The 18490-nt window shown below is 39.6% G+C and overlaps 1 protein-coding gene across 2 annotated transcripts in view; it reads right to left on the reverse strand.

Moving 5' to 3' along the window:
• The window catches only part of pax7a (paired box 7a), a 76261-nt gene that overhangs the window by 43861 nt on the left and 13910 nt on the right, over positions 1-18490 (reverse strand). For both annotated transcript variants that reach the window (XM_049471639.1, XM_049471638.1), the window contains exon 5: positions 3530-3729. In XM_049471639.1, the coding sequence (XP_049327596.1) occupies positions 3530-3729 (200 nt within the window). The remainder of the gene's footprint in view (positions 1-3529; positions 3730-18490) is intronic.

Raw genomic sequence — 18490 nt, forward strand, 5'->3', positions numbered from 1 at the left:
ACCAGAGATATTCTGTAAAATTCTACCACAGAAATCTTATGTGACTTATAGGGGTTGTTACTTACTTCGATTCAGTGCTAAAGCATAAATTGACCTTCACTGATTTGCCAAGGTATGCAATTGAATAGTATGGTAGTTGTTGATTTATATCTGCTATTGTAGGCTTGCAAAAGCCTTGGTTCCAATTTGTTGTTCCTTCTGCAACACTTGTTGGTCTTGTTGAACTCTGTCTACCTTTGGATGGTTAAACTTCTCTAAAAGCCAAAGCCAAAATATAGTATCGCTCTGACGACTCCAGCAGTCAGTTAGTTTGACTCTGCTGATGGTGTGGAACAGACCCTGCAACAAAACCACACATGACATGAGGAAGGGAAAAAAGGGGGACTTCCACAATCATCTCCATGGTCCCGAGCCAGACCCTCCCCCGCCCCCAGGCTTTTGGCCGAACAACATTGAAGACCTATGGCTATTATTTACTTTGGTTAACCAGAGTCACTTTCTTAGAGTGACCTTTTAAGAAAATTAAGTTTGAGTTGACCTTTTCAGATTTTCAAAGTGTTCCAGAATTAGATTATGAGGAAAATTGCATTAACAAATTATATCCATGACTCGAATACCTCAGCTTTTCACATGACATCCTTTAGCTCCATTATCCGCCAGGACGGGGAGGGAAGAGAAATGTCCTTTTAGTTCTTTGCCTTGTCCAATCTTTTCTTCATGTTCAGTCTCCTCTCATTTGCATCAGTTGCCAGAAATAAGCGAAACGTAAACTCTAGACTGTAGACTGTAAATGCCTCCCTTGCAAGATATCTATGCATGCTGGCCCTGAATTGTCTAAAGGACAGTTAAGTATGGCTCAAAGTAATCAATGATTACCTTACTAGGATCTAGGATGGATCTAGGATGGACCATCGTTTTGTGAGGACACTTTCTATTGGCTTTACATTGACCATTTGCAGGTGCTGATGATATGGTGCATGCTGTTATTGCCATTGACGGCAATATTTGTGACTCAAAAAGAGAAAGAGAATGGAATTCCCATTAACAAGATATATACTGTAAGTGTACCCACAAGAAAATATGTTTTCTGTTTGTTTTCTTAAGTGTTTTATCCATAATTTCAAATCTTTGGGAACAGACTTGTCTTGTTGACCTCTTTCCCAGCTCAGAAAACAGAAGGTTGGACAATGCATCAATGTACCGGCCATCAGTTCTGAGAGTGAGAGTCAATGTACCTGCGTCCCTGAATTGAAATATGTCTAGGAAGACAATTTCAAGTGTAAAATATTGTGGAACAACAAGCGTAGAATAAATCCCTCAGCATCCTCCCAAGAGTGGGGAAGCAACCGTTTAGACACATATGTCTTCTTCCTTGAGCACTGGGAGACAGAGAGAGAGACATATGTGGAATCCGTTACCCTTTTGATGGGGACTGTGAGCACAAGGAGTGCAAGGAACAGGGGCTCCATGAAGGGCCAGGAGAGAGAGATGGAATGAAGGCTGAAATGGCTGGGAGAAAAGAGCGAGCGAGAGCCCTGGACCACCCTTCCTTTTTTATTTAAGCTCTTGATTGATTAATGTTGTTGTGGGTAAGAGGGTAAGAGAGATATGAAGAGGGGTTTACAAGAGACGGGTGGCTTTTAAGTGCAAGGAAGAGATCCCGGGCCAGGGAGGGAGATGAGAAACCCATCAGGAATGCATTTCGTCTCTTTTTCTTTTGCTTGCTGTCTGTTTGCCCCCCTCCAACTCCCCAACTCCACCTTCTCTCAGAGAGCAGCTGCTGCTATAACTCTACTGTATTTGCTTTTCGGTGTTACATAAAACTGCAGGGTGCAAAAGCTGTCAAAAACACCTCGGAGACTCAAACGCAAGAGAGGCTTCCCAGACAGACTTAGAGCGATGCATTCCCTTAGGTCCCAGAGGTCAAAACAGCCAGTCTCGCTTGGACAAATATGTATCAGATAAAGATGATAAACACGAGGCATGAGAACAGATGCGAAAAAGAAGAAGATCTCGAGGTCAGTCTGGTGAGCTTTGGGAGTTTGGTTATATATCCGATTGCCTTTATGCAAATATGCTTGGCAGATGTCGCCTTTCCACAATTATGTTAAGAACAAATTGGCTGCTTTGATTTAAGCGCTCTTGGAATGCGATGAAAAAATGTTTAAGGGTAAAAATTTAAATAAACAAAAACTGCAAAAACACATTATGGTCCACTGGAGGCATACTGAAATACAACTGCACAAAGAAAGCTTGCAGATGCTAAAGTAGATAGAAGCCAACGCAAGTTTACATGTATGTTAGAATAGAATTAGAATTAGAACTGGATCATAAATGTGAATGTGAAATGACAGTGTCCATAAAATATAGTCAGTTTGAGTATGGTGCATAATATCTAGAGCGTGGTCCATCACACAAAAAAATAGACAACAGCAACCATTAATGAATGGATAAATAGAAAAGTTAAAAAATGTCTAGTAAAAAATCCTTTTAACATTGATTTCTATCGAAAGAAAGTTAAATATTAGGTTGTTTTGGAGATAAATACAAGGTTTTTGCTGGCACCATAATAATTTGTACTTTAAACTATTGTGCACATATTTGCACCAGAGTCCTGGAATTAAAAGGTTTTCACTGTTAACATTCTTCGTCTCGCTCATTAACTTAACTGAGGAAGAATCTGAACTGATTTAAGTTCTGGAGGTCTGGAGGAGCCCTACTGATCTAACTGGCTAAATGGCTTGTCTTATTACTCATTAGCTCATCCAGCGAATAACATGTTGCACATGTACTGCATGTCTGATATTGGTGTATTAATGGTGAGCTTCTACAGTAGTGAAATTAAATCTTACTCTGCCATATAGATGGTGGTGTTGTTATCCACTACTATGCTACACCAATTGCAAGCTACTACAAGCTACTGGATCTTTTAAACCGACAGGGAGCATGAAACTGACAGATAACAGATAAGCAGTGGTGAGAATGATTCCAAAGCCCAGCTGTTTGAACCTGGCTAAAGAGAGTTACCTATCAGTCAAAAACATTATCATTCATCACTGGCCATTTTTCAGGGGTGTATGGAAAAAATGCACCAGGGTGGGTTGGGTAGGAGGCTTAATTTGTGCCTCAGATTCCATGGAGTATCGTCTGATCTGAGGCCATAGATACTTTGTTTGGGTGAGTTCTAGGAATTTCTAGGAACTTTACAGAAGAAGGAAAAGCCTTTTTAACTTTTCATAGAACTTTTCAATGTAAAACCATTTAATTCCATGGAGTATCGTCTGATCTGAGGCCATAGATACTTTGTTTGGGTGAGTTGTAGGAATTTCTAGGAACTTTACAGAAGAAGGAAAAGTCTTTTTAAAGAACTTTTCAATGTAAAACCATTTAATTCCATGCAATTGTCTATTGAAAACACATCCCTTTATCATGGTATTTTTGACACAGTGTAAAGAGAAACTGTAAAAATGTCCAAATATTTTTTTGGTGTGTATATGTGTATATATATATATATATATATATGTCTCACCTGCACACGGGCCTCCGTCAGTTTGGTTCTCTGGGCCAGCTCCTCTCGGGTGTAGATATCTGGGTAGTGTGTTCTCTCGAAGGCTTTCTCTAGCTCCTCCAGCTGTTCAGCAGTGAAGGTGGTGCGGCTGCGCCTCTGCTTCCTTTTCAGCGGCAGGTCCGGCTCTGACTCCACGTCCGAACCCTCGTCTGTACGGTGACCTGCCATGCAGATGGAGAAATTAATAATTTAATACACATATATATGCTATCAGGGGCCCATTATTTCACTCAATATTGTTTTCACAAAACTATTCCATATTTGGACCCTCTTTTTTTAGCATATTCCATTTTGGATTCCCTTTTTCAAACCACATAACTGAACAAACATTACATTTATTGTAGTTACCATATTATTTAAAGTAATTACTAAGTAATACACATAATCACAACAACTATTAAATAAGCTAATTCTAATTCTAAGTTTCAACTAGTTTACATTCAAATCAAACAACTTACACCGCAAATATTTATTTTCAAATAAATCCCAGATTTAAACACCCTTTTTCTAACTACATAACTTTATATATATATTAGCTTTGTACCAGCTATCAGATCATTTATAGTTATTACTAAGTAATAGACGTTAATAACTGTATAATAAGCATGTCATTCAAGGATTCAGTTGATTTACATTCAATTTATAAACTAATACATCAAAGAACATGATATTTAGCACAAAGAAGCTTAGAAATGGTAGAAATCACTGGGAAAAATATACAAATATCCCAAATTTTCACAACGCACAACCCAGGGAGTCACAGCAGTGGCAGCAGTCACAGCAGTCGCATCAGTATTAATGTTCTGTTATCTTCACATAGAGCCCAGGCTACAGTTCACTTCATATGGCTCTTATTCACAAGAGTGGAGTCTTCAGAAGCATAATCCTGCCACTGAGCTCTGGAGGCCTGAGGACGATCGCTCGGAGGGTTAGGGTAATCTACACAGGACACCTTGCCATTCTGCATCCCCCTTATTCTCCCGACGCCGGCCCGAGGCTAGCCGCTAAGAGGCAAGTGCTTGAAATAAGTATGTACGATACTGCATTACTTCTGGGCCATTGAATTCCCCAGTCTTTGTGTTTTGGAGCTCGGGTTCAAAACATATTACAAGCAAATTGTACATTACCTTTTTCTCTTTTTTTTTTTTTTACACCCTTTCCTCCCCTAGACACATACACTGTCAAATTCAGTACAAGTACAGATTGCAGTTGGCGTTTTTTTTTTTTCTCACGTTTCAGCTTGGGATGTATTTGGGGCTGTACAAAGCCAAGCTCCATTACGGTTCAGGCCAAGAGGAGCATTTGTGAGCAGAGATACGGGAGTGCGCTTAGTTATACTACTGCGGCACATTACCATGATAATTGTGTCTAAAATTGCATCATACTGTATTCCCGTGCCACCTCTGTGTATCTATTCACGAAGGCAGCAAGGCTTTTGAAAGGTCCTGTCACAAAAATCACACTCGCGCATTTGCTGGCTGTAAATGGCAGAGTGTTGACAAGTGGCGGAACACGGAAGCGTTGCTCCAGGCCCTGCGCTCTTGCATCATCCAGAGGGAAAGGAGAGAAAAGGCGAGGGAAGAAAGAGAAAAAAGGAGGGAGCGAGAGCAGGAGAGAGAAGGAGAGAGATGGAGAGAAGGAAAGCAAGAGAGTTAGACGGAGACGGAGACGAAGAGGGCCTCCGAGCACCTTCCCCCGCAATGCCACAGCTGCCACGGAGAAGGCAAATCTCCTTTAGAGACGGCATGTGTGCTCTGTGCCCACCTCTACATGGCTGGACCACTTCACAGCAGCAGCATTCCCCTCCTCCTTCTTCTTTTCCTCAGCTCCTTTTCTCCCTTTTTTGCCAGAACGTGGAGCAGATCAACCCTCAAACACCAACCAACACCCCCTCCCATCTGCCAGAACTGCTACACGACTGCTGTTCCTGCTGCTGCTACAGCCACAGTGCCAACAGTGCCAACCTCCAAACGAGGTGACAAAAAGGCCCCTCGTGTGTGCATGCTCTCCATGCATGTGTAAGTATGTTTTTTTTAACATGCACCCCAATTCAAGAAGATTTAAGAAAATAATTCAAGAAAAACAACAGTGTTAATAGAAAAATAAAAGAACAACCAAACTGGCTCAGTCTCAAGGCCGGCTCTGGAGTTTAATTAAACAAGGAATTAGGGGATTATATGGAGACTATCATTACGGGCCACTCGAGGAGTCTTCGCCGAACGTCTTTTTTGTCTCCCCCGAGCTGCGGCTCAATGATTCTCAACGGATTACATGCGGCCGCAGGACATGAGTCCGCATTCATTAAATCAATTCTTCCGTCTTCCCATCTTTTAATAAAGATTGATTTTTCTAGCAGCCGGCCCCTGCACTCCAGCAAAAGATACCCTTGAACATACAAAGTTGAATATGTACATATCCGGGAATATCCCTTTGTTGGTTTTCATGAGGATGCGGCACAGTGATTTGCCCGCTAATGCGCCGTGACAACACTTGAGACCGGCGCAGTGGTCTGTAGATCACTTTCCAAAGTCACCTTGGCCTCCTGAGGGGGAAGGGAGCATGAGCTGCTGCTGTGTGTGTGTTTTGTTTAGTTTTTAGGGTTTTTTTTGTTCTTGAGGTTGCCGAAGGATCCTGAGTGAAGACGAATGAAGATGGATTCTGTTCTGAAATGATTCGGGTCTTGAACACTTTGAGTCTACATGTCTCAATTAGTTTGCATGTTCTTAGGCATATATAAATATATATATATATATATACACACCCGGACCTTCAGGTTAACATAAATGTAACACTTTTTACTTCAATCACTTCCAGAACCATGGTCCAGAACATCTACACTGTAAGCCTGGATATGTTGAATTTACTTGAATAAGTGGAGAAAATCAGTTACGACTGATTAAAATTAAATTACAATTCAAATGAAATTAATTGCTTTGCACAATGATTCTACTTCAAATTTCAAATTCCATGGTCAGGTGAATGAAATAGATTTGTATATAGTCTTCTTTTTGGCTTAATTTAACTAAAAGTAGATAGATTTGAAATGCTTGTAGTAAATTAAATGTAGAAATAAAATGCTATAGAGTGAACACCATAAGACTCAAGGGTCAACAGCTTAGAAAATGATGGTTGGTTTTACAGCCTACAACAACACTTTGTAATTAGTAGTTAATCATAATACAAAATAGACATGATCTACAAGTTTACCTATAGGGAAGCCTGGGGAGAATGACTATCCACTGACAGTGAGACAGTGAGGAACTGTAGGACACATCCTCCAACCTCAAATATATGGGACCAGAAGCCAATAGAAAAAAACTGGCAGTGGCAACTGATGATTTAGTTGATTTAACACTTCAGATACCATATCGAAGATTTGAATATACATATGTATATTTGGCCACACATATTTACCAAAGTATTCATCAAAGTATTTGAGTAATGTTTGAAAATATCCAATTTTACATAGAACAGACTTACTTTTAGACTTTATTTTAGTTCAAACAAGTTGTTTGTTTACAGTCTACATAACCTGTAACCTGCGTTGAGAAAAGTGCCGCTGGGGAAGTGCTTCAGCTTCCTCGAATGGTGTCACAAACCTCGATTTCAGTAGCTCTGAGAAGTTTGGACAGCGTGCCCAGGACTGAAGGTCAACAGGGTCCCTTGACAATGAGCAAAGGATTATGGTAATGAAACAGACGCTAGCGCTGATAGAGCAGAGAGAGAGAAAGAGAGAGAGAGAGAGAGAGGGGCACGATACGAGCCCCATCTCTGTCCCAGCGAGATCCTCTGATTGGGATGCTGGGTTTTTATCGAGGGGCCAGGAACCTCTGGTAGTCTAGAATGGATTATGGCAGACTAGTAATATGGCTAAAGCCTGCCATCCCAGCTAGGTTGTGAGGGGAGCCTGGGGTGACAGAGCTGCCTGGTTTGGGGATTGATGGAGCTGGATGTTAATCAGGAGTTATAGCAGACACCCCTGAATTTTATTAGAGTGTGACTTGACATTAGACATGTGGGTTGGGTCACAAAAAGGCCAAGAAGAGATTAGACACAAAGTCTGAGAGTATAGGTAGAATCACCGATACAGTAATCCATCCAGGGATCTTGACTCACCTAGGGTTAGCTTCTTTGAAATGTGAAGCTTCTACCTCAAATGGTTTGTCGTGAGCGGTTTTTCGAGTCGGCTTGCTTGTTTGCAGAAATACCAGTGCAGGAGAAAACGGTGATTATTATAATTATCACCTTCATTGAAAAAAAAAATAATAATCCCTGCGGATGATGAGGTCAATTCACAAACACAGTTCGCTGTTCTAAAACAATAAGGTACATCCTGATTAATCCTCCACATAATGACTGCGCTGTAATTCCATTTGAAGGTTCTGGGGATATTGATAAAGTCCTCAAGCCGGTGCCTGCTCACTTATCAAGCAATTAAAGCCTAATTATGTTCCATTCAGTCAGTGCTATAGCCAGGATGTGTTTTCCTCCAGGGCCCAAAGCGATCTTTAACTAAATATTGACGTTAGGCGAAATTTAATTTGGGATTGAATCAGGTGGAAAACAGATGTTCTGTCAGAGTTTCAGATCGTACCCCATTCAGAGCAAACCCTCATGGACCAATAAAATGTGAAGCTAGATAAACTAGTGCCAAACACACAGAATTGTTTGCTGAATTGAGTAGTCTCATTAATTAAGAGCAGGCCCTGAGTTCCCCGGTGGGATCACTTAGACTCCTAACGATGCACGATGCATTATTTAAAACGAATCTGTTTCGATTACAGCAACACTACGAGGAGGAGATATTGCCAACAAGATGAATACCATACATGTGCAGTGTTTTAAGAGAATACTTTTACACTGTTTTACAATTTTTGGGGGAATTTTATCACAGACGTTCTGCAATGAATCATCAAGGTGTTATTGTACTTGGCAGTAGAATTCTCTAAATCATAACCAGTATGCTTTTTATTATGATTTTTATACATCGGACATAAAACCCTGAATGCTTTGTTGATCAGTGCAAGAGTAGACTACAATGGAAACACAGGGATAAAAAGGGTGTCTATAAAATTTTATCACGCAATTTATCCAATGAGGCTTTATCTTGCAGTCGTATGGTTATATAAGACATGCCAACCAACCTCAAGGAATTCAGTCAAACATGCTGTTTGTGATTCACTTGTGCTACATTCAGAGCGTTTAGCATTTTGCAAATCAGTGTAGAAGTAGCAAGTTAGCATTTTTTTTGTGTGTGTGTTTTAGTACTACTATATTGCTAACAACCAGGTAACAACATATACAGAAGTAAACAAATGCATTAATATATTTGTCACTTAAAAAAAAAAGAATCTCCAACAATTTATAAACAATTGCTATTGCTAATCTGAGAAGACTTTATCTCGGAGAAGGTTTGTATGCTAGCTAAATTAGCTAAAATTACATAAATAAGCTAAAACTGTGATTTAATTCACTAACTCTAAAGAGATATTTTGACAGGTACAGTAGTAACAGTAATTTTTTTAAATTGCTAACTTATAGCTAGCTACGTTAGTTAAAATTGCTTCAAAAAGACAGCTAACAAAGAGTAACAATTTAAATGAATAGCTCTGAAGAGATTTTGTGCTAGATTCAGTGGTTAAAATAATATACAATAATGTTTTATTTTACAAAGCAATTTTTTTTAATGCTGAAAATGTTATGTTAGCTAAAGTGGCATCCAAAATCTAGCGATTTAAAAAACACCAGAACAACGCCATGTTCCCTCTGGGCTCTTTACTCATAATGGTTGGCATTATGGACTTCAGTTCAGTTTCAGAAACATTAACCAAAGTTTATCTTGGTTGCTGAAAGCTTCTCCACATGTTAGCTAAAAAAACAGTGCATTTAGCTAGACCACTTTCCTAGCGGAGCTCATGTTCAAGCCCCTGCATACATTCTGCCATTCTGCTCTGACTTCAGATAGATGGGATATCCATCACCGCCTTAAAACTCCTCCTCTTTCCAGCCCACCCCTCCCTGTTGTCCTTTTTATGCCTTTTCTCTTTCCCCATCTCTCCCGGGACCTTTTCAGCTGAGGCCCTGAGTAAAGTGAGCGCTAATACAGCCTTGATCAACTCCACCTCACAGCTGGACAGTCCATAAAAAGGCTGAGCCAGAAGGGAAGTTCAAGTCCATCCTGGTGTTAATCTGTAATGGCTATCTTGCGAAAAGTAAACACTATTTTAGTGTCTATCTAGCCATCAAGAAGATATTAGAGTTGTAGACTCTTTGATGTAGATCTTTAGCTACTTTCTACACATTCATGTAGAAGAAGACAGAAGATATAGTAACTTTGTACACTGCAAAGCTGAAGATTAGTTTTTGCAGGTAGCTGGTCTTTGATGGTAAGATAGTTACGCTTTACAATATTCTGTTTAACCAGCTCTTAACCAGAATAGTTATGTATCAGCAAGCATTGTCTTGTTGCTTGTCCTTGCCATCTTGGTCATGCATTACAATGCTGGTCAACCAGCACCTTTATCTTACTTTTTGTTTAGCCTGATTCGGATTTATTATGTTTGTAGAGCAGTTAAACAAACCATCAGACTCAAACAAAAAAACACCCTGTGCTGTTAAAAAGCTAAGCTTAATTTACCTTGTGCTAAACTGCAAAACATGAACAGGCTGGTTCATGCTTATCTGCACTTAAATTTCCGTCATCTGCTGACTTGCTATGGGCAGTAGGTACAGATGCCTCCCTCAGACAACGTCTAGCAAATCTGCTCTGTACTGTTTAAACTTCTCAACAAGCAGACTGAAATGGCGGATTTTCAACTGATCTTGTAGGTGGGGCTCTGGTGGGGGTTGACAGGTAAGGGGGAGGGGGGTCGCCAGGGTGGTTCATTGTGATGTCACAATAAGGAAGCCATTAAAACAGCTCATAGAAGCATATGATTCCCGACACCTCTTTTAAAACTTTCAGCTGATTCAAAAAAAACAAATGGATGGATTATGTTCGTGCTGTTTGCGTGAGTGTTTATAGTCACAAATGAGACCCAAGTCGAAATATAAAAGCATGCATAAAGTGAGTTTTGCTTAATGTGTTCCCCTAAACCACCTCACAATAACCCAAACCAGTAAACAGAAACCTAAAAGACCAACCAAAGCCCAGCCTCTAGATGCTAATTGCATAAGATACCTGCTAAATAACATCAGCAGAAGACAACATCTGGAAAATAACAGAGTCTTAGAGTTCAATGCAATATTACAACATCCGAGCACTAAAAATAAAGAAAACACGACAATTGAACAATATGTCAGAGCTCGTACAGCAAGTGCAGATTTCAACATCACCCGGAATCCTGTGAATTAGTCAGGGATAAAGGATGATAAAAAGCTTCCACGACATGGTGAGAGGGAGGTAGAGGCAAGTCGATGCCTCCTCATCTGCGGTGATTGCCTTTGAATCAGTATTAGCTCGACATTACAGCGAGATTCCATGGAGCCTTTTTTTAATACCGTAACCAATGGCCTCGATATCAGCCGTACCTTGCAAAACTACCCAAGACAGAGGGACAAAAACAGACAGGGCTTGCAGTGCAGCATTAGCTCATAATGGCTCATTTTGAAAAGCATATTAGTTCCAGCATAATTACAATCAGGCCCTCACACTTGCTATTTTACAGGCATTCAAAGGGACCAGCCTTGGAGCAGCGAATGACACCAGTTGAGTGTAAATGACATCAACAACAACAAGCCCCCCCACCACCCCCAGCACTCATCCCCAACCACATCACAACCACCACCACCAATCACCGCCGATCACCACCTCCAGCACCGCCACAGTCTCCCCTCCCTCTCAATTCCATTTCCCCCCACACATGCCCATAGGCCAAAAATAACAGCACAGCATCTCTTCCTTCCATCTTTCGTCTTCTTTTTTTGTTTTGTTCACATGTTTATTTTGTGCACGCCTTTTATCTGAGTTGTTGTTGCAATTACACTTTTTGTCAGTCAACGTCGAGCAAGGGAGGGGGTATACGGAGGGGATGGGGCTGTGTGTAGGGGGGTGTCATTATACAAGCAGCCCCCAGATCGAGGCATAGTTTTGCTTTAGCGATCTGATTTGCTATCTCTGACATCCATCTGCCTCTCTCAGCAATCTCTCTGGCTTGCGGCCTGAATATATATATATACATATATACACATATACATTTATGTAAAAAAGCACTCTCTCTTTTGCTTGTCCTCAGGTTTGTTTAGGGGATCGAACCTCAGATACTGGTGGTGTGCCCACAGAGAAAGATAAAGTAGGAGGGGTGGGTGGAGGGGTATGGGGGTAGAGTTCTGACAAGATCAAATCACTGACAGGGGAGTCATTTGCATTTTTCCAGATCTTTCCATTTCTTTCCTTAAAAAAAAGTGTTTGTGCCAAAAACCTCATCAAGCCTGAAGAGATGATGAAACAGTGTGGCTGAAAGACTTCTATAAAAAGAAGAGAAGAAAAGATTTAAATGAACGTGTCCTATGACTCAAATTTGCGCGCCGACAATGAGACGAAATAAAGAGCACTAGTCTTGCCTCCTTTCTTTCTCTCTCTCTCTCTTTCTCTCTACATCTCTCTCTCTCTTTACGATTCTACAGTAGAGACATGGGCATGTTCTCAATATGCCAGAGCTCAGCATCTCTCTCTTTCTGTATCTTTCTGTCTCACTGTGGTGGCCTACTTTATATCCCAACACAACCCCCATTGAGTGTTGTTCATTCATCCATTCAGTGGCCTCACTGCTGCCCAGAGCTGACCAGATGCTTATGCACACAAACTCAATGGGCAACTCCTGTGTTCTGCTCAGACGACTAACACTTCCCCTATTGACTCCTCAAGTAAACTGTGCTCCTTTTGGTTAATTGATTTGGAGAGAGCAAATGCTATGGGCCACATTATAAAGAGAAATATTAGGAAGGAGACGTCCACTTAAGGTTTAAAATTTGTGCATTATTAAGATGTAAGCAATGTCATTCATATTTGCTTTCAAGTCTCAAGTCTTTTGCACCATTCTAGAGAAATCTACTGATAGAATGAGTCTTGTTCACTACGAAACAGACATTTTATTAATTATTTTAAGAGAATTTTGTTCAGTAAAATATTCTCCATTACAGGTAGATTTGAATAATACCTGGTTCCCATTACCGCCACTGTGAAAAAGAATCCAAAAACTCAAAGCTTGATGCCTGAGAAAGTGTTATAATAGTTCAGTGATAAGATTTTGCCTAGGATTATTATACTTATTTTTTTTTAACTCTATGTGGGGTGGAGGAGCAACTGCAAAGTGAGTTTAGAGTCTAAACTTTTTTCTTTACAAAACACATGGCTTTATAAAGGCTGTTGAAGTCAGGAAGTCTGTCATTCAGTGTATCTATAAATAAGCATATCTATTAAAACCTTTCAGAATGACTTGTTTTACAATTTAATGATTGAATTATGTAAAAACTTTAAAGAGTCTGTGAACGTCCAATTTATTTCACTTTTATTTGCAATGAAAAAAACATACTGAAAAGAAGTAAAACCTAGTAAAACCTGCTTCCCAACAGCCTCAAAATGCCAAATGTCCTTGTGAGCCTCATTGTAGAACATGCGCACTTGCTCATCTTCCAGCATTCCCGAAGAAAATTCCTATGCTTTCCTCCCCCTTTCCCGACATTGGGATAAAACTCGCATCCTTTTGGAAATGACAAGAGCGCCAAGCGAAGAAGACAAGGCCTGAGAGGTAAAAAAAGAAAAAAAAGAAAAAGAAAAAAAGAAAAGAGCCAAAAGAGGGGAGAGTCTATAATCTTTGGCTCCCACAACAAACAATTAGACCTTTTTTTCTTTCAGTGAGGTACAGAGAAAAAGGAGGTTTTAAAAAGAAAGAGAGAGAGAAAGAGAGAGAAGACCAAGAGAAGCGGCAGAGGCGCTGGTCTTTTATGGCTGCTGTCATGTGTGTGAAGGCGCGGCGCTGCCGTGGGAGCACACGCCTCAACCTCCAACAACAGCGCGGGCGCAGGGCCTCCCGGCTCCTTTTAGCCCCGCATAGACGCCGCACCTCAGGGGGCCATTAGGACCTGAATAGGCCGCTGACAGGGCCGCGCGGCTTGGTGGGGTATCGATAAACGCTGACATATTGACTCCCTATGCCTGAGTGCCAGGGGACAGGCATGCCTGAATATGAAAGCGTGATGGGCATGAAGGGTGGGATTATCTCCACCCTCCTTCCACGGCTAGAAAAAACACCTTTTAGAAAGTTTAGTGTTTTGCGAGGGAGGATAACTGGACTAGTTATTCTGGAATAACCAAGTTGTGGCTAATTAACAGTTTCCCTGAAACCTTGAGGGTTAAACTTTTTAAAAAGTAAGCCTAAAGAAATTAATGGATACGTTTTGCGTATTATTTTCCAAAAATGTACTTTTGTAAAAAATGTAAATTTGCAAATTCTTTGTTTATTGGACAATTCCCAGCTGGCATTTCAACGTTTCAACGTGTTTATTTGAAAAGAGAATCAACTTTAATATAGCAACGCTGATTTAACGTCATAGGTTTAACCTTTAATAAACTATAGCTCACTAAAATTAGAAAATCCTATGATTAACAGAGTGTTAACGATAAACTTACATCACTGTAGTAAAACTGAGTAAAAAGAAAGTTACCCAACACTCTGATTCAACATCTGATCTCAAAAACACTAAAACAGTAAAAGAAATAGAACATGAACACACCTCCAGATATGGTTAATAATTGCAAATAAAAGTAAACACTTTTTCATTCCTCCATTCAACCTTTTTTAGAAATTATATGGAGATGTAAAATGCTAATTAAAAAGGCAGAAGTTTGAGGACATTTTGTTGATTCAACGTTAAAATTTTACCGTTTGCACAACCATTTAACATTAAGCGTTGATTTAACGTTGTTACAACGTTGAAACAACAACAGACATTAGTTTAATCATATTTCAACCACATTTCAACGTTAAAGGTCTATTATGTGCCAGCTGGGTTAGCTATTTTTTGGATGCAATAAAACAGATTTTGTCTAATACAAAAGAGTAAAAAAAAGGTTCTGAGAGAAACAGACATTCTGAGGGAAAATCTCAAAAGGATCCTCAAGTGGTGCTAATTTTTGTCTTGACATGTTTGCTTGGAACACAGTTTTTTCCTATTCAAAAATTCCTCGCCCGGCAGGACAACAAAACCAACAATAAACGACACCACTCCCAGCTGTGTTTCTGCGGGTAACTCACCCTGCCTTACCTGCCACTCAGACGTAGTGAGGGGCTTTAGTATACGTCACGTCCTCCAGACATATTCTTTTTAAACGACAAAAAATAGAATTTCATTTCCTGGGGTGGAGTCCCTGCTAATTAAGGTCACAGCTGAAGCAATGAAATTAAGAAGGACAACAAAAGTAAGAAAGGGGAGCCGAGGAAGGGGGGTTGGGCATACCAGCTAGCACACAGGCCTGAGTAGCCCCTTTGGAGGCCCTGTAAAGAGGCAGCACAGGAAATCAAATACTAACTCTAGGGGCTTTGGGCGAAATGCCACAAGATGGGCAAACTTATTTTTCCTCAAGAATGTACAGGACGGAGTTTACGGAAGAAAAGGAATGTACAAGAAAAGACAGTGAGACATGTACCTCAAGGTTTCTGCTTTCAACAAATTCAATACAGATAACTTACGGTTAATACATAATGTGCAAAGGAAAGACCAAACATATTGAGGAGACTGTCTACCACAGAGTTGGGTGCTATAGAGTTATTGCAATAAACGGTGCTGCAGTATTTTTAGTGGTATTTATAAATCAAGTAGTTTATTTGATTAACTAAACTAATATTTACAAATATATGTTGTTAATCAAAAAATGTGTGTTATTTGTGCCCACAACACTTATTGTTAGAAGAGTGACCATCTTTACAAGTATATATTCATTCAAAATACAAACCTTATTTTTTTGTAAAAAATATGTATTGCTTTGTGTGCACCCCTCGCCATCCCTTCACATATTGGCTTGTTTTGTAGTATTTATAAGTAAGGTACTGTTGCTTTAAATGACACAACAAAAAAGAAGTGACATAATTTGAGCCTTGGAGTTACCACGAACAATAAAAAAACTCTTTTACATATTTAATTAACTTAATTTTTAATGCAAGACCGTGTCAATCAATTAGATACCCACCTCTCACCTATAATGGTGTATATGTTTTGGGGTTTTTTTTGCAAAGATTTTATTTCTTAGTTTGGGAAAGTTTGATTTTGGAGGATGAACATATTTTTTGATAATTTTGATTTAAATAAAGATGTTTACTCTTGGTGAATTTTTTTAAAATTGCAACGTCGTAGTGCCACCAGTTCCATTACTCTACTGAAGCGTAGCATAAAAATAACCGTTTTGGAAATACTGTCCAAATTAGCGTTTAATGAAATACTTTTTTCATGCTTGTGCATTAGACGGTTACATGTATTAAATCAAAAAATTCTCCAGATACTATTTGGCCCATCGAGCGCTTTTTGATATTCTCTGGGTTTGGAGGTTACTGTAACCCGTCACAGTGCTTGATGTCAGATCAGCGCTCCATATTGTGGCTTTCGCATGTAAAAGGAGGGGAGCATTTGGAAATGAGAGCGCGCATTCCCCTGAGGAGGGAGCGACAGACGATGCATAAATAAGCCCATTAGTTAAAAATAGGAGCGAGTCATTTTCCCGTTTGAACGTACGGGACTTTGCCCGTCTCTGAGCTCACCGGCCACAATCGTTTTTCCCCTTTTTCCTAACTTGGTGGAAAGAAAATACATATTTCTGATTTGCAACACTCTAGAAACATGTTTATTGTCTTGGTGGGCCGTAACCCCCCCAACCCCCTTCTTGTCCCTTAAAAATGGCCACATGTTAAATGAAAATAATGAAGATTCCATTTGTGAAGGAGATCAAAAGCATAAAATGGGCAATGTTATGGCCCTAAGTAGCATGCTCTAATGGTGATTTTAAAGCAGCCGAGCATGGTGTGAATGACTCTAATTCATCAGTGTTCAGGCCGGGCCGCACGGCTCTAAACTTAATTAGTGTTGCACATTATGTGGGGGGCATTTTCTCCATTGTAATGAAATTAGGGAGAAATGCCTGTTGTCTTTTCCAGTCCGCCTCTCGCTGCTAATCCGCCACACTGTCCCCGGCCGTGCCAGCTGTCAAAAACTTTGACATCTCTGGCAGGCGGCAAAAATTGGAGATGGCGCAAGTTTAAAATCATTTACAGGACGAGCGCAAGCCATTATGAATGGGCTCTTTTGTTAAAGACATTAATAGGAGATAGAGGTATGCTCAGTATATAATCGTTTCAATAAGCATAGCAAAAAGAAATAGAGGATGCAAAGATTATCGCTTATATTGCTGACATTTTTTACATTTTTACACAATTTTTCAAACTGGCAATATACACATTTTGCCACACTTCACGATAAACGGACAAATTGAAATGATTAAAATGACTGTAAATAAGTATTTTACACCGACTTCCACTGAACTTATACTAAAATGTGGAGATACAGTGAGATAAGCTACATATATCGCCAAAATCTTTGCATGTCCAAAAGCACAACTTTACGGGAGAACGAAAACCGTTTTTAACGTCAGTTAGTTTTCATGTCACATTTTTTGTTGTCTATTAAAAGATTGCAGATTCTAGCTATTTCTTTGTGATAAAGACAATGTGTCTTAATAGTAACATATAAAAAAACAGTCCATACATATTAAGTAAAACTTAAAAAATATTTAACTGACAAATCTATATACATTCTGTATAATTCAGATGAATTCCAACTGATTCTCCATAGAAATGTATTGGAAAATAAATACAATGCCAGATTTCAGTAAAAGTAAAAGAAACCCCCTATTATTATATATATAATTACTTTCCATATAATTTACTATAATTAAACAATGGCTTTATTTGTATTGCTGTCAAAGTGAACCATTTTTCATATGAACACCAATGTAAAGAGAGTTTAAAAGTTTGTATACAATTAACCATTTCACATCAAACACAGTTTGAATGACTATTTATGCCTATTTATAATAAAATGTACTTATTGAAGTTCCCTTTAGCATACGCTGCTCAAAAATAAAATATTTTAATGCTGATTATGTGTTACTTACATTAACAAGGATTCAGATATGTAAATATCAGCTAAAAATCTGTTTTAGTACTACAGTAAGCATTAATGTCAAAAATAGCAACCAAATACATCCTTCTTTCATATAATATCTTTCAAAATCATCCAAAGCACATAATACAAAGCAATCAAACCACTCACTTCATGAGATGTGCTTCAAACAAAACCTCTGACAAGAGGCCCTTTGCTTTCCATTTGTTTTCTGAGAGCCGTTTGGAGTGTGTGACAAGAAAACAGTTCTAAAACATCCAATTAAATGAGAATTGCCTCCACTCCAGCAGCAAATACAGGTTGGTGTCAAAACCCCTTTGGGAACTAATCTGCAGCGCTGAGAACCCTTGTCCTGTCCAAAGGCATGGTCAGGAATTACCAGAGGGAGATGGGAAGATGGAGAAATGGCCTTCTGAGACATGTTTTATTTTCTTGTCAGGACAAACACCTACTTGAAAGTGACAAAAGCCAGCAACCCCAATGTTAACTCATTGCTCTGGTGGTTCCTCCTCCTACGGTGCAATAAAACCTTTGTCTAATGAAAGCAGAGACCTAATCCCGAGGGCATATCGACCCGCTTTGCTAGCCATCACTATCATTCTGAATTTTGCCCTGTTTCAGGAGCTTTCAAAGCACAAATCTAAAGTCATTAACTGACAAGGCCTAGACAACTGAGGACAGAAAGTTCAAGCCAACCTCAAGAACAACAAATCATCAATTGAGTATCGAAATGTGTAAATTAGATTGCCAATA

Source organism: Astyanax mexicanus, chromosome 24 (assembly GCF_023375975.1).
Source record: "Astyanax mexicanus isolate ESR-SI-001 chromosome 24, AstMex3_surface, whole genome shotgun sequence".
Classification (NCBI taxonomy): domain Eukaryota; kingdom Metazoa; phylum Chordata; class Actinopteri; order Characiformes; family Acestrorhamphidae; genus Astyanax; species Astyanax mexicanus.